The 26,141-nt window shown below is 31.8% G+C and overlaps 1 protein-coding gene across 1 annotated transcript; it reads left to right on the top strand.

Moving 5' to 3' along the window:
* Positions 1-13,574: 13,574 nt before the first annotated feature.
* LOC105360529 (phosphoenolpyruvate carboxykinase [GTP]) lies at positions 13,575-24,780 on the top strand. Its single transcript, XM_011497449.1, has 7 exons — positions 13,575-14,087; positions 18,633-18,899; positions 19,466-19,650; positions 20,209-20,603; positions 21,829-22,176; positions 22,883-23,149; positions 24,293-24,780. The coding sequence occupies exons 1-7, from the start codon at positions 13,888-13,890 to the stop codon at positions 24,746-24,748; spliced, it is 2,118 nt and encodes a 705-aa protein (XP_011495751.1). The 5' UTR covers positions 13,575-13,887; the 3' UTR covers positions 24,749-24,780.
* The last annotated feature ends 1,361 nt before the right edge of the window (positions 24,781-26,141 follow it).

The raw sequence follows: 26,141 nt of genomic DNA, 5'->3' as shown, positions 1-26,141 counted from the left end.
CCACCCACCCATCCCCCCCGCCCGCCCGCCCGCCCGCCCCCAGTCCCCGTCTTACACTGCCCGATGACTGTCCCGCCGCCGACACTCCTTACATAACTGGGAAAAAGAGAGGATATCGCTTGTGTGAGCAGAGTCCAACAATTAGACAATGTCTCATGTTTGTTTTCATCCTCCGTTATCGATAAAGCGGACCAACCTTTGTTTAAATGGAAACATTAGGAGTCAATGATTTCCGCTGTAATCATAAAGCTTTTAAATGATGTGTCAATGAACCGATTATCATCTGCGACTTTTAATAAACTTTTGACACCATTCGTCATATCGTTATTTTATTTTAAATGGACAGACAACCTATGTTTTGGCAAGTCTTTATTTTCACAAAACATTAGCGAGCGCATAGACGACAGCCTCTTAATATCTTTATATTTCGTTTTTGAAGCGTAGTTCTGGTATTTAGAAAGATAATTATATAAACGAAGACGGAAAGAAAAACGAACGGTTCTTCGAAATAAATAATTGTCTACGGAAATATTTATATATATATATATATATATATATATATATATATATATATATAATTATTGCTTCAGTTCAGGTAATTCTTATCAAGTACTTATCGGTATTATAATTTATAATTATTTATAATAAATTGCAATTAAAATTCTTATATATGTTAATATATAAAAATGTCTTGATTTTTTATTTATATTTATAGTTCAAATAAATTAAAAATCCTGCCAACAAAATATTGTAATATTCAAAAATTAATGTAAAATTGTTATATTCTTCTTCAACCAATTATTATATCATATACGACATCGACGGCAACTGTGGAAGAGAGAGAGAGAGAGAGAGAGAGAGAGAGAGAGAGAGAGAGAGACAAATACAGATATGAGAGTCTTTTTCAAAACTTGAATTTATTCATTATTTTTGTGCCGACTTCCTAGAATTTCATTACGCAATGCAACTTAGAAATTACTGTAAAACAAAAGATAAATTTTAAATGAAAAAAAAACGCATTATAAGTATTATTATTGTTATTCTATAATTTCATGTACGAAAATATTAAACTGTATTTTTTAATTTTTATACTATAATACTTTTTTTTTTTTTTTTTTAATCATTTGCTTCATTTTAATTTATATCTAGTTTTTTAATACGGATTGTATTATTATACAACTTAAAATATGTTTGTATCGTTTTTAAGAATTATCTGTTTAAAAATATCTATAAATAATTTATGATAAACATTATGATTAATTAATTAAATTAATGAAAATAAAAATGCTTATTTACATATCATAGATTAAACAAATCTAGGTTTATAAATATACATAGATATATAGATTTTCTTTATAGAATTGTTCAACTTTTTATACTAATTTTTTAACCATTTATATTTAAAATAATTAAAAAAGCACAACTTGAATCAATATTCATTATACCAAAAAATATTTATCGTTATAATTTAATTTATGCGCACGCATTGAAACTCTTATGAATGTAAGTACTATGATGTAATTAAAATCATAATTGATCAATGCATAAGTTCACTTACGATTACGATATAATAACTTGCATATTAAATTTATTATATATTTATAAAATTTAATGTACATTTGACATATTGAAAGTGTCTTAAATTTTTATTAAATATAAAATTCTTATTAAAATATTGTCATATTCTTATTGTGCCGTTAAAGCATATTTATAATTTATATATTTATATACATTCATCACACATAACAATAATTATTTAATATGAAAAAAGATTTAATAATTGTAATTTAAATTGAAATATTATTCCTAATTTAATACAAATATCTTACTATTATAAACAAAATAAAAATTTTCTATAAGATATTCTCAAGAAAATTATCAGTATAAAGTTTCTTATCATAATAGAAACATTTTACGATCTACTTACAGACGTATTCATAACTAATTGTTTACTAATATAACATTGATGAATTTTTCTAATATACAGTTATCATGCATTCTATTATAAAAATCTGATTTTATTAATATAATATAATCTTTTAAAAATTACGATTTAAAAAAATAAATAATGCAAAAAATATTTCAATTAAATATGCAAATATATTAGAAATTATTAAAATATAAAAAAAATGTTAATATTTCCAAATTACTCTTATATGAAAATATTTATTTAATAAAATCATATATATGTTTATAAAATTTAGTCGATTCTTTAATAAACTAAATATACAATGCATTTCAATAGAATTTATAAATTCTAAACAAATAATTTTAACACACCCACCCACACCCACACACCCACACACACACACATTTAAAAATTTCCAAGCAGAAATACTTTGTAGACAAGATTATGCAGTCTGTAAGTAATCTATACTAATTATATTAATCGGAAGAAATTTTTGTAACTAAATTTCTTATCGCTAATAATATATAGAAATCGTATTCATTTCAATCAATTATTCATTGAAACAATAAAATTTTGCAAAACCTATTGAGCACGTATCTTAACCATTGTATATTAATAAGTTTTGATTAATAACAACGACGACATTGATGCATACTGCAATACTTTAAAGAATTATCAATTTTTTGATGATTGAACCCCCGCGTTCTCATGATTAGTATTACGAAATTTATTTGTTGACTTTGTTTCATTCCTGTCTTGTAAGTCGAAAACATAACAAGAGACAAGAAATATTGTCTCTAATATTTCTTACTAATTTAAATATATTTTATATTATAATTTGTTATATAATTATTTTTTTTACATATTTATGTTTATATCATATTGAGCTTTCGTGAATCCATTGCTATATAAGAGCGTTGACAGACAAATAGTTTTTAGCATTTCAAAATTAATGCAGTAAATAAAATAAAAATAAAATTACATAAGATATGGAAGTATAGATAATATTTTTATTAATATAATACTTAACCAATAGATAATAATCATTAATATAATACTTAACCAATAATATTACTCAATAGTTTTCGTAATTAATGTATAATTATTATTGCGTATTTAAATCAAATTACATAACGTATAAACAGTATTTTCTTTAATTCCAGCAGAATTAAAAAAATATTTAAAAATAATAAACATGGAATAATTGTCCAAACACACCCAAATACATGAACAATTTACTTGCTCATTAGTTTTTTTTTTTATAATAAATAATTAAATTTTTCTTAATTATATATTTTTATAGATATCAATAAAAGTACATAGAATACTATCAATGAAAGGAAAAATAATGTTTTGTGCAACTAATGCGATCAATTTTTTACAAAAAATTTCATTTCTCAATGGTCAAATTATTCTTCGATAAAAAATTTGTAATATAATAGTTATTAGCTCAATAGTGAAAATACAATCAACACCATGAAATAGAGAAATTGATTTCATCATTTATAGGGATATAAATATTTATTTTTAAAGATTAAAATAATTTTGAATATCATTGGTACACGAATAAATCATATTCTTAAAGTTCTGTGCTTATCTACGTGCCGAGACATCGAACAATTTCATCGAACAATTAAACATAACGGAAAATATATAAGATAACATGCGATATAAAAACAACAATTTTCTTTCAATTTTTCAAATACCAAGTGACTACCATTCGATTGAATTCGCTGCTCAAAAATGTTCTCACATCTATGAATAATCAATTTTTAAGCATTAATTCTTGATAATTATCTACTATATTTCGACTTTTATTTAAAAAAATACAAACTTTAATGATTTGTTCACGTGAATTAAGAAGAAGAATTTTTTAAGTATAGATCAAATTTTCAATAATATTATGAAAGATTGCGAGAAAAGTAGTAAAAGAAAAGTCTTTATTACAGATCAATTTAAAAATCTTTTAAATCTTTAATGAAATTGGTAATACTCACAAAGAATATAGGAAAAACGTGATACATTCGAATGTCGTATCACTAATTAGCCGTTTCATTAACTAATTTCGGTATTTCATATGTTTGTATCATTATTATCTGTGCACAATGAATTCTAATGACAATAATAATTGTTTTATAAATTTATAAATAAGGAAAAGCATAATCAATAAATGTATTTATTATATAGACAAAAAGTTTAAAGAAACAATATTCTTAATTATACACGAACTTCGTAATTTTTATGATCTTGTAATCATTTTAATCGAAGTTTAAATAAAATAAAATGAATGATAATTATCATTATTACACCTAATTATTTACAATAACAAATAATTAGCGAAAAACTAGTTTATTTTATAGCCTAGAAAAAAAATTATATAAATTTAAATATGTTGTGATATATGTGAATTATAAATTACTTTTACATTAAATAGCGAGTCGGAAAAGCTTTTGATTCAACTTCATTTCTTAATGTAATTTAAATTAGCATTTTATAAAAATAAGAGTTTTATCATTTCTTATCATAAGTATAATTTTATTTTAATATATGCATGACATAGTATAAAAACACTACAAACAATTCATCTCAATATTTATTTTCAATTTACTATTTTCAAATAGTTTTAATGCATTCAAAAAATTAATTGCACAGTAAATTGTAAGAATTTATTTTTACAACACATTTTATATAAAATTCTGTGCTTATTTTTCTAAATTTTATTAATTGTTTAATATTAAATGAAGAATTCTATTGCAATTCTTTGTATTATTAATATCGATCACAAGAATTTCTTTACTTATTAGAATCATTGATAAGACTAATATAATTTAAACATTTTTTACTAAATATTTTTATAATTACGTATATAACATTTGTTAAATTATTACATATTATTATTTTTGTATAATAAATTTTAATATAAAAATGTAACCAATATATATATATATATATATATATATATATATATATATATTTACTTACTTAGAGTCGTATTAAATATTAATAGTATTTTTCTGAAAGTATGGATTGATTTATAATATTTCTGAATAATAATCTTAATGTTTCGCTTCGTTATATATTTTAAATCAAATTAAAAACAAATGATTAATTTTATTATTTTGTATTGGATATCATCTCACCAAGTTATGTGACCCCAAGTTGAAATGCTTTTCTTATTAGTACATTATTAAAACAAGTTTTACTTAATTTAATTTTAAAGGCTCATCGTTATCTTGCTTTTGATATACTTTTAACTTACAATTATATGCACAAAATGCAATTTTCTTTGTTTTATGTCGCACGGTGTAATTCATGACCAGTGGTATTTATAGTTGCTGGTACATTAAGAAATTATTTAATTAATGCGTACGTATTTTTATTCTTTAAACAATGAAAAAAATTTTTTTAATAAATCTCCCATTTAATTTATGTTAATATATATATATATATATTTGTCACACAATTAAAAAATTATAATCAAAGCATTCTCATACTTTTCCAATCTATCAAATTATAAACAAGTGCAGGAAATACTCGATACTAGTGTTTGTAAAATTTATAAAGAATCTTATTAACAATATAAAGAATAACTATTTCTTATTACTTCGTATAATAATGTTATAAAACCAACTAAAGGTAATACTTTCATAAAGTAAATATTCGTTTATTATTTGTAATAAAGTACTATTTTATTGTTTTAAATTAATATAACCTTCATTATTATTTGAATAAAGAATTTTCTTTAAATACGCATGAACAACTATCATTAATCGAAACCCTTGATTAGTATGAATTCTTTGTTTGTCATATTACAAAAATGTATACATTCCACATTGTCGTATGAGTAATATTCAACAGTATATAATACCATTAACTGATATCGTTTTATTAAAGTTCGCACGCGCATCACTAACTGCGTATTATTTCCTAGTACAATTATTAATAAAAACTTATTAAAGCGTCTAGTGTTGTAATTTCAACAAAAAAAAAAAACAAAAAAAAAACAAGATATTACATGTTTAACCAAATATTGTATTACTTATTATAAAGTCTTGGCCAATGTAAAATATTCGTTAATATTTGGATTGCAATTGTATTTGATATATTCTTATGCTGGAGAAAATTAATCAATCTTGACATTAACCCAGACTACGACCTTCATTCAGCATTACGTATAATCTTGATTGAGTTGACTATTTCTAGATAAAAGCATTTAAATTGTCTATCTCACTGAAATTCAACTTTAAATTTGTAATTCATATACATTGTTAAAATAATAAATAAATACTTACAATCGCTAAAACGTATAACTTTAAGAAATTAAATTTTTTTTTATTTTTTTTAAACTATAAAAAATTACAATTATTAAGAATTAGTGCTCCAATATAAAAGAGTTTTATATGTACATTTGATTCTTACGTAAAATTACGTTGCAAAGAGATAAGTGATTGCCACGTGCAATTACACGACACATGTGAATACATTAATAAGTCAATTGCATTATTATGATAATGTGAATTTCTGATATATAATATATTATAATATATTAGCACTGTTAGAAAATGAATGAAGAATTATGAAATTGCTAAATTACATTACTCAGTATCCTAATAAGGCTTCGTAAATAGAAATATATATTATGCTTGCAATATTTCATCGAACAAAAGGTTTTAGATTTACAATTTGTAATGGTTCAAATATCATTAAATATTTTACAAGAAATTATTAAAATTAATTCAAATAATCGATATAATTCAAGAATAGTAATATACACCTTTTTTTTTACGAACGGCAGTCACCAAAAATTAATTTTTTATCAAAAATCTATTTTTTAAATTTCCTGGCATTAATAATTATTGATGTATACAAAGATTATTATTTATTTACACCTAAAATAAATTTTATTGTTATTTATTTGATTGCATATCAGCCATTATAATTTTATTTCTAACTTTTTAAAAGTATTTTTCTTTTATTTCAATATTATCATTACTAATATCCAATACATTAATCACAGAATGGTAGAACACGTAAAGTTTTAACTGATATGTAATGAAATCAAAAGCAATCGAAATCCATTCAATCAATATTTTTATTATTTAAATTTTTAGTAATTAAATTAATGAAATTTTAAATCAATAGTGTAATCTAATAATGAAAATGTCTTTTGATATATGTAGCTCTTGAATAGAAAGAGAAAGAGACAGTTGTTTATTGAAGTTTATACTTCAATATCAAAAAATATTCCAAAATAATACAGTACCAACTATTTCTATTGGCGAAATAAATTATGCATTATTAAATTAATGTTACATAGAAGTAAAATGCTAAATAGGTAATTTTGTTTACAAATTAATATTTTTCCAAGCAATTGATATTATAATAATAAAAATTTTTTCTTCGAAATTAATGCCAAATATCTTAATAATTTTTAAAAATATTCAAAAACAATAAGTTATTGTTTTACTATTGCATATTAAATGTTGCAATATCATTATAATAGTTAGAAGACTATAGTATTCAGTATGAGATACAAGTACATAAATTATTATAAAATTTTTATATTAATTTTTATAATAATATTATAATTATTTATATCAAGCTTGTAATAAATTTTTAAAAAACTATTTTTAGTCTACGAACTGTTCACAGCCCCATAAAACATATACAAAAATTTAGATTTCTATACACAACATTTTACCTTCCTAATGTTACAAGTCAAATAACTTCATTTTATATTTTTTGCAAAATTAATGAATTACCTTCCAACTGCATTAAAATTTGATGAATAATGGGATTTAATATTCATTTTAACTGGAATTCAATTAATAATTATGTTAACCTATAACTTAATTCATTATCGAAAGATATGTGTGCAAATAAATCATTTTAGTACTAAGCATCTCTGTACATGAATTAGGAGATGAAAGTTATTTATGAATGTAATTACTGTTTTTTTTAAATAATCTGATAATAAAACATAATAAAAAGTAGCATAATATATATCCAAATATTCAGAAATAAATGTCATTTATTGAAAAATGATTATAAGATTCGATTCCGTAAGACAAAAAACTTTTAGAATGAAGAGAAAACATTCATAAAAGTATATAGACTTGAATCCAATATTTTATTTAAGTATATTGAAATTATAAAATCGAAAGTATTTTAAAAATTACTGTACAATTCTTACGATCAGTAATAACTATAAGATATTTATATATATAATCGATTATAGGTAATGAAAGCAATTATTGTAATATCAGTTTGCTTTATTTATATTATTTATTTATTTATAATGAATTTAATGAATAACTAGATTACTACTACTTGATAGTTAAATTGTATTTATACAGCAGTTCAATAAGTAATTGTAATATCCTTAAATATTTCTGAATTAAATGAAATACTGCATTAATTATTTTAAAAATTATTTGATATATTTATTTATATATTGATTTATTACATTTTAAATGCATCTAAATCATCTATATTCCTATTAAATCAAATGCTATATTCTACTAAAAAAAAAATATTATACTTTTGAATTATTTTTAATAATTACTTTAATTAACAATTTAAGAAAGAAAATTTAATTCAAAAAAATTTAACTTTGATTAAATTAAATTATTGTAAAGGGCAAAATTTTGTGTGATTTTGTGATTTGTTAATTTTTTATGTATATATTTTAATGTTTTATAAAATATCTTTAACTAAAGGAACATTAAATATTTAATAAAACTATCAGATATACTTATTGTGAAAGTATCTATTGTATAAATTTATATAAACTGAATGATTAATTATGATTTAATTGAAATATTTCTTTTGAAGTTTATGCTATTTTCATATAAGTATAAAAGACTTAATAATAATTCAAAAGTACGATATTCTTTAAAAACAATACGTCAGTATAACTTGATTTGCATCAAATAAATGTATTGATATATGTTAAGAATTCTACGAATCATCATTAATAACAAAAAACATTAAATATTTAATATTCTTAAATTTAAGTCGGAAATTAAAATTAAAGCATTGGCAATTCGAGTAAACCGTGGCGGGCTTGATCTAGCGTTAACCAATACGAATGCAGTATGCATTATCTTACTCCAGACTCAAAGTTCATCACGATTATTCAAATATATTTACCAAAATATAAAAAGAAGGGAAAAAATTATGTTAAAGTAAATCATGACTATGATTATCACTATCAATTCGGCACTTAATAAAAATCAATGAATTTTATAATATTGTCGATACAAATAGACATAATTACTAAAGTTTTAATAAATTATTGAAAATTTATATTTATAGTCTCGTAATTGATAACAACATTTTTTGTACATTTAGTTATGAATTAAATACGCAACTTTATAAAATTAATGGTGATTTTACATTATGATCATCGATCGGAATTTCAATTTCTTATTTTTCATTTTTTTTTTTAAACGTTTTGAAAAATAAAACATTTAAAAATAGAGTAGCAGTGCATAAAATGATTTTAATAAATTACATATAACAATATAAATTATGTTTTACAAGTTGCTAAATTGATAATAAAAGGTAAAAAAAAATTAATAATTTATTTATTTTTATATTCTTTTCATAATAGTACGCTTTTGCTAATAAAAAACTGGAATTCTTCTCATTGAAATTGTCGTACTTGGCCTAGTTAATTGCATTATCTTAAAAAAATAACATTTCAATTTAATGTTTACGAAAAATATTATTCTTGCATAATTTACCCGTTATATATATATATATATATATAATATTATTATAACTGAATTATATTAAGTTTTATATATCTGTAATAAATTGCAAAAATTGGAAAAACCTATTTTTAATACTTAAACATCAAAGTTTAGAAGTAATAAAACAGATAAAAAAAAAAACAAATTTTTTTTATATGAATTGGTAAAAACATTTTGTTATATTTAAGTTGAAATTTATTTACACTTTTCATAGAATCTTACGAAACGTTTGTTCGTTAATCATTGTTTTGTCGCGTACATTAAAATAATCGCGATGGGCTTTGAATTCTTAATCATCTACTCTTAAGATACAAAATACCGTAATTATTTACGTTATATTTACAAAATAAAGTATATTAAGAATTAAAATAAAGTAAACACCTTCAATATGCACTTCTGATAGTACTATCGTTTAAAAATGGAAGTATTATTGTATTATATTCTATCACTAATCTTAAAATTATATCGAAATTAGAAGAAAGTGGAAACATTTAATGTTTCCCAATGAATCAAATAAAATGGATTCTGAACGGTTCTAAAATTATTAGTCGAAGTAATATTAATTATTTAAGATCACGTGCATCAAAGTACTTTCATCCAAGACAATAAGAATTTGATGTTATGAAAATTATTTAATATGCTTATCATAAAATTTTAACAATAGATTACAATAAAAATTGATTTTTATGTATTTTATATTACAGATTAATTTATCATGAGGTTATTATTAGTTTTATTTTAAATGAATCGACCTTATTTCCATTCTATCTTATATTAAACGAATATCTTATTAATTTAAATTTATATTTTAAAAAATTTATTGCATTACTGCATGCTTTTGACTTCTCACATATTTGAATTATATTGATATTTTTAAAATAGCACCGTATTTTATAAAACTATGCAAAATCTTTGATAGCAGTTTTGTAGATAAATTCTTATTGTAACGAGATTTGATATTATTATTTTGATATTCTTAAACTATATCATTAATTTCTACAATTACCATCCTACTGAAACATACTTTTTACTTCTATTCAATTACAATTCATATTGTCAATTATAACAGTCAGTTTGATAAAAGGAGGGTAGAATTTGAATTTGACGGGGCAGAGGATAAGGAGAAGGTACATACATAAGTTTTATACAATTGTATATTCCTTATCTTAGCTAGATTTCTCTCTCTCTCTCTCTCTCTCTCTCTCTATCTATCTATCTATCTCTCTCTTCATTCGAAGGATGACTTAAAATGCACACAGAAACGATATGAATGCACTATGTGGACTAACCAAGGACAATACATACAGCCTCCTTCCGAGAAATTCCGTTCAATGATGCGATAAGCGGTCGTCCCGGTTTAATGCGAGCGAGTGAGCGACTGGAAAAAAGGCGGTGATGCTTCTTATCAGCAGCCTAGCAGCTATCAGTTACATGTAGCCTGGACATGTCTCCCGCCCCCCCCCCTCTCTCTCTCTCTCTCTCTCATCCCCGATGCCAACGACCAGTTGTCCCTCGATGAAGACACTGCTTCTCGATCTTACCATACCATTTCATCGGTCATTGCCGCCAAGTTCTAGCTCCAACGTCTATATTTTGTAATTACCAATGCGAGCGGAGTTTGGAAGGATGCCTCGGTAATCTATTACGCCACTTTGCAGCACCAACTATCCTTTACCACTTCTCTTTGCCCATTATAAATTCTTTCCTTCTTTCGACAATGTTGAGCGCTCGTTATTTAAGCAATAATTAAAACTCGTCTTTATTCAAGTGACAAGTTTTTATGTTTATGACGCTAGATTTTTATACTATAGTTCTGCCTGTGCTGTTTATTCATTAACCATTTGATCAAATCGATTATTATACGATTAAATTCGTGTCACTAGATAGCAAAAGAATATCCTGTTACTATTTTTGCAGCATTACAAACATCCTTCTTGTAATATCATATTGTCCATCATTATGTATTTAAAAAATGCCTCATTAAATTACTGGCCGTTCTCATTGATTGTAGATAAAGAGAACAAGATTTTCTTAAAAGGATCATAATTTTCTTAACGAAAAATATAAATTTTTATTTAAGTTACATTTTGACTCAGAATAACTAGAACTTTGCATTTTTACTTGTGTAGGTGTTCCTCGATTGAAAAAAAAAGCAAAAAAGTTAAAGGTTAAAGAAAAAGGTTAAAATATCTTTAACCAAAGGAACATTAAATATTTAATAAAACTATCAGATATACTTATTGTGAAAGTATCTATTGTATAAATTTATATAAACTGAATGATTAATTATGATTTAATTGAAATATTTCTTTTGAAGTTTATGCTATTTTCATATAAGTATAAAAGACTTAATAATAATTCAAAAGTACGATATTTTTTAAAAACAATACGTCAGTATAACTTGATTTGCATCAAATAAATGTCGTAATATATGCTAAGAATTCTACGAATCGTCATTAATAACAAAAAACATTAAATAAAGTATTTAAATCGAATTTTCGAAGGAACGGCTTATTGTGATTAGAAATTCTTGAAACAAATTATTGAGACAATTAGTCTTAAAAATTATTAACCAATTAGATTAAAATAGACTCATACCTTATATAAGTACAAAATAAACATTCGAATTTTCGCGTATGAGAAAGTAAAATTTTTTTAAAACAATCACGTCAAAGATGTGAATTATTATTTTCCAATATGTAATGATATTATGACTTAGCTAATTCAAATTCTCATTGTCATAATTAATATATAAACATACTTAGTAACATCAAGCAACAGCGTATAATCCTATTAAAAAATATAGAAAAATATATATAACCATTTTTCCTATTATCTTCTTGAAATCGATGTAATTTTGCAAATAATTTAATGATACAATGTTCTGAAATCATTATATAAAATATTGTGCTATTAAATTATTGGACAAAAATTAGCTTAAAATAATATAAGTTTATCATGACATCTGACAAAAGCGTTGTGCCTTAGACTTATTAATGAATCGTTTGAAATTTATAAAATCATGAACAAATAAATAAAAATGCATTATCTTAAGCGCTGATAAGAGTCTGGTGACTTATGTGATTACAATACGATAATGGAGTTCCGAGCGCATTGTAAAATCTCACTTATACCTGAACTTGTTCGTCAACAGGAAATTAGTCATGGCTTTTGAAACTTTGAATTTCATAAATCAGTTCAATCAATGAGAATGTTTAATTTTAATATAAGTGCAGAGATGGAAAATATTTTAGACGCTTAATTAATCAAATTATGCGCTTATACGTCTTAAAATTTAAAATACGCATGGCTTTCAAACTCGACATTAATTAAACGAAGCATTTGTACACAATAACTACAATTTCTTGAGTTTAATCTTGTTTTTTTTTTTATCATTATATTACGAGCTCTAGATGGGTGAGCTGTGCGTTAAACAACTGCTGGAAAGCAGTAAAATTGAAGGTAGGAGTGCGAGAGACTCATCCTACACTCTACTTCTCTCTCTCTCTCTCTCTCTCTCTCTCTCTCTCTCTCTCTCTCTCTTTCACTCATTCTCATCATCTCGCCGGTAAATGGGCTTTTGTCAAAGACCCAATAATAAATTGTCCTTTTCTCAAAAGGTCCGGTATTGCACATGAAATATTGCCTCTCCTTCGCTAGAGTCGAAAAGTCGCTCCTTGGTCCGGGTGCCGCTACATTGATCAGTACATCAGCGCTCATAGCCCGTAAACACGTTTACTTATCGTCGCATTCGTTCTGGCAACGTTGTATCCGAGAAACCCGCACTCTATTTCTCTATCTTTCTCTCTGTCTCTCTGTCGCCCGCTCGCTCGCTCGCTCGCTCACTCACTCACTCACTCACTCACTCACTCACTCACTCACTCACTCACTCACTCACTCACTCACTCACTCACTCACTCACTCACTCGGTCTCGTGTGCAAATAGGCCCGGATAACGCGAAGTCATTAGTCGTAAACGAAAACTAGGATTGTCCAGGTAGAAGAGTGCGGATGGAATGGTCGATGCACAAGCGAGCCGCTCCCCGTTGTCCAGGACCCATTCCACTTTTTAGTGTCGGCTAAACGGCCGCCGGAAGTCCGAGGATCGCGCGCACCGCCTTGGCCTGGGCCCCCCTCCACCGTCGCTTTTCCGCGGGGGAAGCGGCGGGCGGACCTTTTCCGAGCGTACAAAAGGAGCAGCGCGAGTCGTCGCCCGCTAACATGTCCACGGCCCGATGGCTGGGATCGGGGTTGCGCACATCAAGCTGGTCAAACTTGCGGGAGTCGCGATACTACTGGAGCTCGCTGTCGAGGAGGATCGGGATTGAGCGGCACCGGGGTGCACGCGACCTTTTATCCTTACACGTCGAACGCGGAAGGGAGTCCAAGATGCCCATCACCGTGGAGACGCGCTACCCGCAGTAAGCACTTTAACTTACTTAGTCGGGCTTGGATGAGCAATTGGATGAGAGTGAGTCGCGTGACTCGGGGTTGGGACGAGGGAAAATTGTTCCTTAGGATTGTTACGTAATTGAGCGAGGACTTGACGTTGGCGACGGTGGCGGTGGCCGCGGGTTTGGCGGGAGGATGAGGAGGGTCGGACGATCTCGTGAGCGCGTGTGTGCGTGCAGCAGCTGCAAGAATATTCGAGCTGTAAAAGTGAAAGCTTCTTTCTCACGACACAACACGGATTTTCTAATCATTGAACGCGCATAATGCAATCGGACATAATCAGCTCAGCTGTCGGCATTGCAAGCTACCGATATTCACATTATAAATAAGCGCTCGTATTTTCCGTGCTCCTAGCTTGAACATTTTGACGGAAACTCTTGGGAAAGTGTAAATAGGCATTTTGCTGGGGGACGTTGGAAGCTCGAACGTTGAAATAGAACGTGAATAATTTCATTATTCTTGGAGAAAAGGGTACACGTATTTTTATCGTCAAAATGACGATTATTTTCAATGCTTTTGCGTATTATCTGAAAACACGTTGGACATAGTGATGATTGACGGCATATCTCGTATCATTGTCGATTAAATAACGAAAAGCATCGAATCAGAATTCATAAAGAGAAAATTGAACGGTTGGAGCATTCGCGTGTTTATTTACTGGATTTACATAACATTTGCCCCATTTCAACGTTATTTGTTATTTCTCATTTGCATTGGCTTAATGCTCGACATACAATAGGAAAACTAATGTAAACGAGTGGATTAGTTTTAATATGGCGATTAAAGAGTCCGATTCGTTAATCAAACGATTTGCCATTAGTGAATAGCCTTATAATTTGAAAACAATCGAATTTGCGTGGGGAAATAATTGGCAGCGTGTAAAGAAAGATCGTGGAATAATAATAAAATCGAGCGAGAATAAGTCCCCGTTAGATAGCAGACCTTGCTTGAAATCAAGAATAAAAAGGAAAAAAAAAAAAAAATTGAAATCCGGAAAAGTCAGCAGTCCACCTTTCACTCCTACTTTATGCAATTGGTTATTGAAACGAAATTTCAAAATGCTCGCTCAATTTGTTTCGTTTTAAAGCCTCTCGTACACTACGTATTATCTTAATAATACTATTCGAGAAAGAAAAATAGCTTTAACGCTCGCAAATGGCATTGTTAATCGATTTGCGCGTGCAATCGTCTATAATTGTTGGAGTTCATCTCACAATGAATGGTGATAGAACCATTTGTTTATCGCAATTGTCTACAATCTCTCGAATTAAAAATTCGGTTGTTTAACGTAAGAAAGCACGGAAACGCCAATATCTATCTCAGCATATGAGTTTTTCGATAATCACCGGGGCAGATGGAGGCGAGGTTACTATTTGACGATTATTTCTCAGCAAACCATAAACACGAATGTAAATGTCCAATGTAAATGTGTATGAATCGCGAGAAGGAACATGAGCTGAGCAACGGACACCCTTTTGTTTGGGTGGGGGGGGGGGGTGGGGGGGGGGGGGGGGGGGGGGGGGGGGGGGGGGGGGGGGGGGGGGGGGGGGGGGGAGTGGGGTGGGGAGCACCCATTGAATTCGTCGAATGTAAACTTTCCATCGAAATGACGCTCACGGAGTCGGTATTCTTTTCGCGCCTCTTCCTCAAGTGCTTATTTCGCATTTATACACGATGAGTCGTCGAGGTGTGCTATTGTAATTTGACTTGTAAAAATTGTTAGTGGTTTATTGGTTGATAATCGACGAGCTTTCTTCCGCAACAACATCAACGACTTCGTATAGTTAACTCAAAGTGATCATCGCTCTTACCGGACCTGCTATTTGCATTTCAACGTTAATTGTACGTCGCGTGCACGTGCGCGGAATCGATGCTGTTTGCCTTTTGTTTCAAGAATTGTCGCTATCACATCGATTGCTGCAATATATTGCTTTAGAGAGTAAACGAAAAGCTTGAATTGCCATTTGGCGTTCCATAATTACTAATAATCCTATGACAATTATACATACATTTTATTATTATTTTCTTATATAATTTTTTAATTATTATTATTAAACAAATATCAGTTTATTAGTAATGCGAGTGTCGTATAAGCAAAGATAGACAGATTTTTCCAATATTTATAAATCGCATACACACGATAGTTTAAATTCTCTTTTATGCATTATCGAATAGAAAATATTTTCAAAATTTAATTACAACATTTTCATTGCTCTCTGCGGTAGTTTGTTTTGTTTGTTTTGAACCATCAAAGAGTCCCGATTAAATTTCAATCGCAATTATATGAGCCAACAGCTTATAAAATATTTATCGCGATCAAACAATTACAAATTTTCATAGCGCCTCAAAAAATCCGGCGGCTACAAAAACGTGAAATGGAAATGAAAATGATTTTTGCCTTTTGCTTCATTCGGTGTATATCATTGACACGATAATAGATAGTCAAAAATCAAAGTCATTGCTAGTAGAATTTTAAATGCATGTTGTTGTGCTACAGCGATCATGTTCCCCCTTCCCTTAAATTTCACGTATTTCAGTTATGCACTGCAGCTTTCAAAATCTTGTTGAAAAATCTTGTTAATCTAATCTTGTAATTAATCATCTTACTTAAAGTTATTTAATCCAATTTAAACATGCGTCCACGAAAGTAACGAATATAACAAATATAATAAAGGCAAAACAAAACACAAAACAGAACAAAACAAAACAATAACGGAATCTATTATCATGTAATATGTGTAATAAACTTGAGCGCGTGCGCGTGCATCAATTGAACGATTCAGAATTTTTCCTATTAAAAGTTGTACGAACTTGGCTGGGTAAAACGCAATATTTTCTTTCCAACGAGCATTCGATCTGCGCCAATGTTTGTAAATATCATCAAGCGAAAGAATTCGTTTATTGTCTCTTGTTTATTTATCGTCTGGGTAAAAAAACAAAAAAAAAAAAAAAAAAAAAAAAAATCATATAAAAATCAATTAAAAATAAATTAAATTAAGAGCCTTAACGTAACTCAGCTTTCCTCATTTATGTACTAATAAGTTAATGTTTGTATTAGTGCGTTTTAATTTTAGAAGATAAGAGAGGTCTAATTGCCTGCTTTCACGGCCTACTTGGACTCTGATGTGAATTAAATGGGTCCTAGAATTAAAATAAAAAGTTGATGAGATCTGTTCTAGAATGGTAACGTTGCCTCACTTGTTTATTTTAATTTCAAACGGAGAATATGTTGTAGGATGGCCGAGGCATACAATTAATTAATCAATTAATTAATCGCTCGCTTATTCGCTTGTGTAACCAGACGTAAAAGCAACGCCCCATAATGTCGTTAAATATCAAAATACGAAAATGTCGATAATCATTTGGCTGTTATACCAAAAAAAAAAAAAAAAAAAAAAAAAAAATATATATATACAAAAAAAAAGAAAAAGATAAAAAAGTGTTTATTTACTTAACTATGTTTATAAATAATATCGATAAAGCTCATCAGCTCTGACGTTAAAGATACTCAACGAGACAGTTTAAATTTATGTATTCTCATTTATAAATACATTCGGCGGATAAACCATCGATGCATCATTCAGTGACTTCGAGTGCGATCTATTTTCTTATAAATACTAATCTATGTTTTTAAATTAAAAAACTATCGTATGAAAAAATTAAATATTCCGTTATTTCATTATAATATTTTTTTCATCCCATCTCACGAAAAAAGGGGACGAATAACATTTATCTTCTCGAATATTTCTAGAAGAATTGCATTAAAGCATCTTTCTATTTTAATAATTGTTGATATATCGAATAGAATAAATATTCATGCCTACCATCTACTCGTACAATTTGGAAGAAAGCAAAAATTTCCTTCACACACACACACACACACACACACACACGCACGCACGCACGTGCGCACATATTTCTTAATCCAGCGGTATGACGCAATTAATAGAAATGTAAAAGACTACCTTATCACAAGTTTTCTTCACGACTTTCTCATTTTTATTTCGACATATGATTATTTATCTATTTATTCGTTTCACAAGCACGAGGCGTCAACTTACGTTTTAAGAGACGTAAATTCTTACGGTACGTTAGCCACTCGAAAAGGCCCCAATAAGTTGCAGGCTTACCTTAATAGAGTAACGGCCACGTCCCTAACAACAAAATTAGATTAGAAATGAATTTTGTCGAATCGTCTCATCGAAGCGCATAATTCGCCTCGTAATTCGTAATACAAGCGCCCTTTTGCCAATAATAAGGAATTTCTTGGCTAATAACGCAAAATCGTGTACCTACGTAGCCTAGCATCGTCGCCTCGAAATAGGCCAGCGACGGCTAAAATGCCCTTGCTAAATAGGAACGAAGCCTCTGAAGCTTCATTCCCTTCAAAAAAAGAAAAGACAAGCCCCGCCAAGTCTCGAATTGATTACTCAAACGGAAGTCGTACGAGTGTTGGTAACGCGCCTCTCTACAGAGTGCCGCCAAGTCAATAATCGCTCGTCCGTTGTTCGCAGAGTGGCCAAGCTGATGGTGAGCCACGCCGTAAAAAATTCGAGTACCAAGTACGACGGGCACGAGAGGATCGCGGACACGCCCGTGACCGGAGGCAGCGCTGGCGCACCCCTGGCCCCCAAAGTCCGCGCCTACATCGAGGAGGCGGTCAGGCTCTGCCGACCCGATGATGTCTACGTCTGCGACGGCAGCGACCTGGAGAACGCGCGGCTACTCAAGCTCTTGGAGAACCGGGGCACCATACAGGCTCTGCCCAAATACGAGAACTGGTGAGCCAAGTTGTTTCCCACGGCCAAGTCGACCTTAAGGGCTGCCTGCCCTCCCGTACGTTATCAGCTACTACGGAAAGTTTGACGATGATGCACGACCACGAATGGCTTTGCCTTCCAATTCGTTCGTTCCTGCAATTGAAACTTACAACCGTCGGACTTGCGAGTGATCGGTTGCCGGTTTTGACGTGGACGGACGAGTCACCGATGGTGATCAATAGCCCATCTTTATCTGATTATATCGATGCTCGTCGTTCCTGTGTGTAACTGCGGCAAAATAATGCCGCCATTAGCCTTATCCCGATACTCTTTGTATTTTTGTCGTATGCCAATAACGCAACCATCACAAGCCAAAATCCCTAAATGCACGTCGGCCGTAGAATTTCACTTTATCAACTGTATTTTACTTACGCGTTCGAACATCCAATCGCGTACGATTATCTTTATCAAAGACGTTGGGATGGATTGCAGGATGGATTGCATTGGCAATGCGCGGCACCACGCGGTTCAATATATGCCTCACTAACTACTACGCGCGCATTATTAATTAGTCTTTTATATTATAGTTGGTTAGCAAGGACGAATCCGGCAGATGTAGCCCGCGTTGAAAGCAGAACGTTCATCAGCACTTGCGATGGTAAGGAGACGATTCCGACTCCTCGCAATGGGATTAAGGGAACTTTGGGCAACTGGATCGCACCGGGCGATATGGACAAGGCAGTATTGGAACGTTTTCCGAATTGCATGAAAGGTAGGTTTTAGACATTTATACGGTCTTTTGTACTTGCTCTTGTTGTTGTTATTGTTGTTATTGTTGTTATTGTTGCTATTGTTGTTATTGTTGTTGTTGTTATTATTTGTTGTTGTTATTATTTGTTGTTATTGTCATTGTAATTGTTATTGTTATTTTTATTGTTATTGTTATCGTTATTGTTATCGTTATCGTTATCATTATTGTTAAACGCCGACGATTAGAGAAATTTTTAAACAACTAGCCGATGGCAGTGCAATTTTACAATGTGAACAACAATCAGTAATGTCGATGAATTATTAAGTCGCGCTTATTTTCTTTTTTCTTCTTCTTTTTTTTTTTCTTTTCTTTTCTTTTTCATTTTCAAATTTTCCACTCACTCGCTCACTCATTTCGTATAATGACACTGTTATCTTTCTTTCTTTAACGTGTAAACGAACGAGAGACGGCCCGGGCCCGTGTCTCTCTTCCTGGCCGAATTAAGATTCTCGGCTGTTGGTTAGTGCAGTAGTCGTCGGGATCAAAAGCCCGGGAATGATCGTGTATTTTGTACGAAAGGCCGGACGATGTACGTGATCCCGTTCAGCATGGGTCCGGTGGGCTCGCCACTCTCGAAGATCGGCGTCCAGGTGACGGACTCGGCCTACGTCGTCTGCTCGATGCGCATAATGACGCGCATGGGGGAGAGCGTGCTACGGTGCCTCGATAAGCGGGACTTTGTCAAGTGCCTCCATTCGGTCGGCGTCCCGAGCCCCGACTCTAGCCTCCGGGTCGACGAGACCTGGCCCTGCGACCCCGAGCGCACCATCATCCTCCACAAGCCCGCGACGAACGAGATCGTCTCTTATGGGAGTGGCTACGGGGGCAACTCCCTCTTGGGGAAAAAGTGCTTCGCCTTGAGGATCGGCTCGACCATCGCCAGGGACGAGGGATGGCTCGCCGAGCACATGCTGGTGCGTCTCTTTTACTCCCAGCGGATTATTTAGCCCCGCGAGGCCATCGATCGTTCGTCCCACTGCTTTATGGCCATGTGAATTCGAGCTTTTATATAAATCGCAGCTCACGATTACTTCCTTGTTTTATCATTAACCGATAACGAGTAATGATGAATAACGACAAATGACATTTCGATGTAACGAAATTTTTTTAAACATACGTCGAAAGCAAAGGACTTTGGATTACGTAATAATATCGAAATAGTAGCGCGTAAGGTTTATTCTGCTGCTATTGCTGTTATTGCTATTGTTGCTAATGTCTCTATTGTTGTTGTTGATTGTTGATTGTTGATTGTCGATTGCTGTCTATGCGTCGTTCGCGAGACTGATTTCTTTCAAAATTCAATTTTAAAAATTCAATATCGAGACGTTAAGTTTATGTGACACGAGACCGAGTACATTTATATTCACTCACGTTACATTGAGATTCTCGCTCGTTAAATAGACTTATTAATTATAAATCTATTATTTGATTATCCGGCAGTATAGTTAAAGAACGTTATCGTAAGAATCGACATTAAAATTAATGTACCCACCTACGAGACACTCCCCGAGCGGTCTCGAGGGCGTTGACTTTATTTCCATGTCACGTGACAATCAAGTGATAATTACCATTCGTCCGAATAAGTATCAATCAATAAGGAGACTACCGGCGTTGGATATGCAAAATTTGTAGAAATTTCTCCTTCGTACTGGTCGCCGTGTAATTGAGTTGCACGATCCAAGCCACGATACAAACGAAACGTAAATAATTGATTAAAATTTGTAAAAAAATTTCACTGCTTGCCAAAATTTTATGATTTATGTCACGCAACTTGGCTGACTGGCGACTATACGTGTGCTACAAATGGCCAGAAAATAGCCATTAAATATTTTAATTTTAAATTATTGGCAATTGGTATAAGCTCATTTTCAGAGCCAAAAACCTTTCACAAATTATAACAATTTGCGTTAAATGTTTTCTCATGCTCGTTTACGCATCCTCGTCTCGACAAACCTATCGCAATGGCTATCGCATGTCTTTTAATTTCTAACGAGAATTAGCGGTGCCTCTGTTACACGTAACACGTAACACGTAACACGTAACACGTAACACGTAATACGTAATACGGCCTTAATGCCCTTCATATCCACGAAAGACGTATGCACTTTAAGCGTCTAAACTGGATCCCCTCCATATTAGATCCTCGGGGTGACGAATCCCAAGGGTAAGAAGCGGTACATCGCCGCCGCGTTCCCCAGTGCCTGCGGCAAGACCAATCTCGCAATGCTGAAGCCGACCCTACCTGGCTATAAGGTCGAGTGCGTGGGTGACGATATCGCGTGGATGCGATTCGACAGCCAGGGTAGTCTGCGGGCCATCAATCCGGAGAATGGCTTTTTTGGCGTGGCGCCGGGCACGAGCTTGTCAACCAATCCAAACGCCATGGCTGCCATATTTAAGAATACGCTCTTCACCAATGTCGCAAAGACGAGCGACGGCGGCGTTTTTTGGGAGGGATTGGAGAATGAGGTGGCTGACGATATTCAGGTAAGACTGCCCGTTAAAATGCTCTTCCTACTCCTTGTGCAGGTTAAAGCGCAGGAGGATGCTGAGTAATGCGGGTCGGTTTGTCCTGACCCTTAGATAAATAAATACTGCTTGCCCGTCCTTTCAAAATACTTTTATAACTTTCTATTATTCTATTTGCATGCTCGGCATTAGCGGACGAAACCAATAAACAAAGCATTACGTTTAAGTGATTTTTCGGGAAATTTTATTAGACGGATGACAGACGGCTAAGCGTTGCAAATCCTCAACCTTCGCTTTCCAAGTAGAATTCTATTTTTGTCGAGGCGCACTCTGCTGCCAGTTACTTGCTACGTAATATATCTCTAAGATGCGAATTCTATACTAAATTAATTCGTCTTTAATTCTTTCGGTTTCCTTACCTTTATTCGTTATGATTTTTTCGAAACAATGGAATAATTGGGGCGCGGCAAATTCATAATATTAGCTGCGACTCACATATTTATTCGCATTCGGAATTTACCATCTTAACCTACTCCTTAGACACGTATTTGCGAAAAGAGGTTGCAATACTAAACTAAACTCGCCTCGTCGTTGGAAGTGCTGGAAACGACCATGACCCTCTATCGAGCTCGGCTTGTCCCCCCTCCATTGCCTACTTCTCTAGCTCATAACAATATCGCGGGAAAAATGAAAAATTGATAATAAAGCAGAATCACGGCCTTAGATCACGGACTGGCAGGGAAAGGCCTGGGGACGCGACTCCAAGACGACCGCGGCTCACCCGAACTCGCGCTTCTGTACCCCGGCGAGCCAGTGCCCGATAATCGACCCCTGCTGGGAGGAGCCCCAGGGTGTGGCCATCGATGCGATACTTTTCGGCGGTCGACGGCCCGAGGGGGTACCTCTTATCTACCAGGCTCGCGACTGGCAACACGGCGTCTTCATCGGGGCCACCATGAGATCCGAGGCAACAGCCGCCGCCGAGCACCAGGTCAGTCACTCGGTTAGAAGAACGCGTTACGAGAACCATCCATAAATATGTAATATGTAAACTGTGTTTTAAGCTGTGTATGGGAACTGTTTTACGCTGATTGGTCGACTCAATCGCGTTTCGTTAAAATTGCTAAATTAATTATTATTTATCGGTCTTTGATTCTCTTATCGAAGCCAAGAATCAAAGATTCCAAGATCCAATGAGCCTTTTCATACACATCTTATCAATCATTCTCTCTCTCTCTCTCTCTCTCTCTCTCTCTATATATATATATATATATATATATATATATATATATATATATATATATATATATTTCAAACAGTTTATGTATCCATTCTATATCCACTCTCTACCCTTCTTGTTTATCTTTTGGCAAGTGTTTTCTCACCACGAGCTGTTGTCGTGGACTGTCTCGTTCATTTTTTTCTCTGTCTCCTTTATCTTGACATAGCATAACAATTCTTGTACCGACAATCTTGACATTCCTTTAAAGTCTCTGATAATTTTAAACATATTCTTAATTACTCCCCTAAAATCATTGTACTATGAATCGTTAAAATTAAGCTTACTTTATCGTAATTAAACAAATTTTTAAGCATTATCTAACAAAATAATAGACCATTGTTATATAAAGATCATTTTTAACATATATTTAAATAAACAACAATATCGTATGTACGAATCGCATGATTGAAGTATTGTTCGGTTTCAATATTGCAAATTTTATTTCATTACACGTCACTCAGCCGGCAAATATATTATTAATAATCTTATTGATACTGTTTCAACTCTTCGATAAATATAATTATTAATTAAAGACCAGCGTCTATATACAAGATGCTCTTAATTACCGTAACGAGCGACTTTCCTCCCGTCAAATTACAAAGCATTTTTCGTTCAAACATTAAACAGATAGTAAAAAGCATTAATCGCAAAATAAGATAGAAGTTGACATCCAAATTCAGTATTAAGTAGCGGATGTCGTTGCGCTTAAGCAATGTTACATCATCTTCGAAATTCTGTCACCTCCTTCACCTCCTCCCTCTCCTCTTTCAATAATCAAGCAAGAAAATGTCCCAATACAAGTGCCACCAATACTTATGAGTCTCCACTAAAGTCTCCCCAACTCGTTTCCAGGGCAAGGTGATAATGAACGACCCGTTCGCTATGCGACCCTTCTTTGGCTACAATTTCGGCCGATACCTGAGCCACTGGCTGAGCATGGCGCAAGTGCCGAATGCCAAACTACCCGCGATCTTCCACGTGAACTGGTTCCGCAAGGGTCCGCGCGGCTTCCTCTGGCCGGGCTTCGGTGAGAACTCGCGCGTCCTCGACTGGATTCTACGTAGAATCGACGGCGAGGATAATGCCGTCAACTCGGCAATTGGACTCTTGCCCAAGCCGGGTTCCCTCGACCTCAACGGCTTGCCCGAGAAGATCGATCTCGAGGAACTGTTCAATCTACCCAAGGATTTTTGGCAGAAGGAAGTGGTCGAGCTCCGAGATTACTTTGACGCTCAAGTTGGCGACGATCTACCCGAGGCCATAACTTGCGAGCTCGACACTCTCGAGGAAAATGTTGCTAAAATTTGAAGTCCTCGTTAAGACCCGATGATATCTATTATTTCACCCCCCCCCCTCTCTCCCTCTCTCTCTCTCTCTCTCTCTCTCTCTCACTCACTCACTCTCTCTCTCTCTCTCACTCTCTCTCTCTCTCTCTCTCTCTCTCTCTCTCGCTCTCGCTCTTCTCTGTTTTTGAAAAACAAATTTTTATTTCATCAACTAATTTCGATTGAAAATCGAAACGGACTATCTGGGTAATTTACATCTGACCACAATTTACCAAAGCTCGATTCAATTCTCATTTCTTATTTTTCAAAACTACAATGTAATAAGCAAGTGCATCTTATTCAATGACGAATCGCAATGATTTAATGAAAATATTTCTTATGCTTTTATTGTACATATGCATACAAACGAGCGATTTAAAAGATATTCTTACAAATTGCATAAAATTTTGTAATCAATATAACTCATGAAAATTTGTGGTCATGAGGAATTCATGAAAATGTGGTTAAGATTCGGGCTAATTAATTTTAAGGCTCTTATTATTCTTTAGATTGATCGCATCATCGACTTTCTATTGTTTCATTCTCTTTTGTATTGAACAAAGCAAAGAATTTTGGCAATCTATTAAAATCTTATTAAATTCATTTAAGCCATGTCCCATTCACTTATAATGGACCGCAGATGATTTCTCCAAATACTCGAAGATTATAATTAAATGATCCATTTTTTTTTTTGTAAATAGTATTACTCAAGTTCTGCATTCCAATAGGATAGTGCAAAATCTTCGTAATTGTGTGAAAATAAATCAACGTCAGTTGATATATTAGTACTCGACGACAAAAATATTTAATAGTTTCATCAAAAACTTGATATAAGATTTAATGAATTGTTGTGGTAAATGAATAAATTTTTTATTTAAATTTAATCAGTCAAATAAATACTCCGTCATGGATTAATTTTCAAAGGACTGTAATGTTAGGTATGCTTTGTGATTAACAGAATTTAGTAAAATGCAATTTGTTATTTTATGCATCTACAATTGTAATAATATATAATTCTAAAAGTGAAAGGCCTTTTATCAATATGTAATATAAAAAAACGAAGAACTTTTTTTATTAAAATTGAAGCATTCGATTATTGGAATATTAATTTTAATTTTTTTTGTTTTTTTTTTTCTTTTTTTTTTTTTTTATTTATATATTTACGTTTTGGCATTGAAAAATATATTAGCCATCTAATTTATCGACATCGTAGGGTTGTAGCGTTAGAATTTATGCAAATGGAATTTATTTGAATAGATATAATATTTTCTACGACAATATTACAATTTGTCATTTTGTTTAATGTGCCAAAAATCAACGAGAATTAAGTGATTATTATTTTATTTACTATAGTGAATTGTCAAGAATACTGTATT

Source organism: Ceratosolen solmsi, unplaced genomic scaffold (assembly GCF_000503995.2).
Source record: "Ceratosolen solmsi marchali unplaced genomic scaffold, CerSol_1.0 scaffold47, whole genome shotgun sequence".
In the NCBI taxonomy this organism is placed as follows: domain Eukaryota; kingdom Metazoa; phylum Arthropoda; class Insecta; order Hymenoptera; family Agaonidae; genus Ceratosolen; species Ceratosolen solmsi.
Note: the sequence above shows the minus strand (reverse complement) of the source record. Positions and strands in the feature narration are given on the sequence as shown.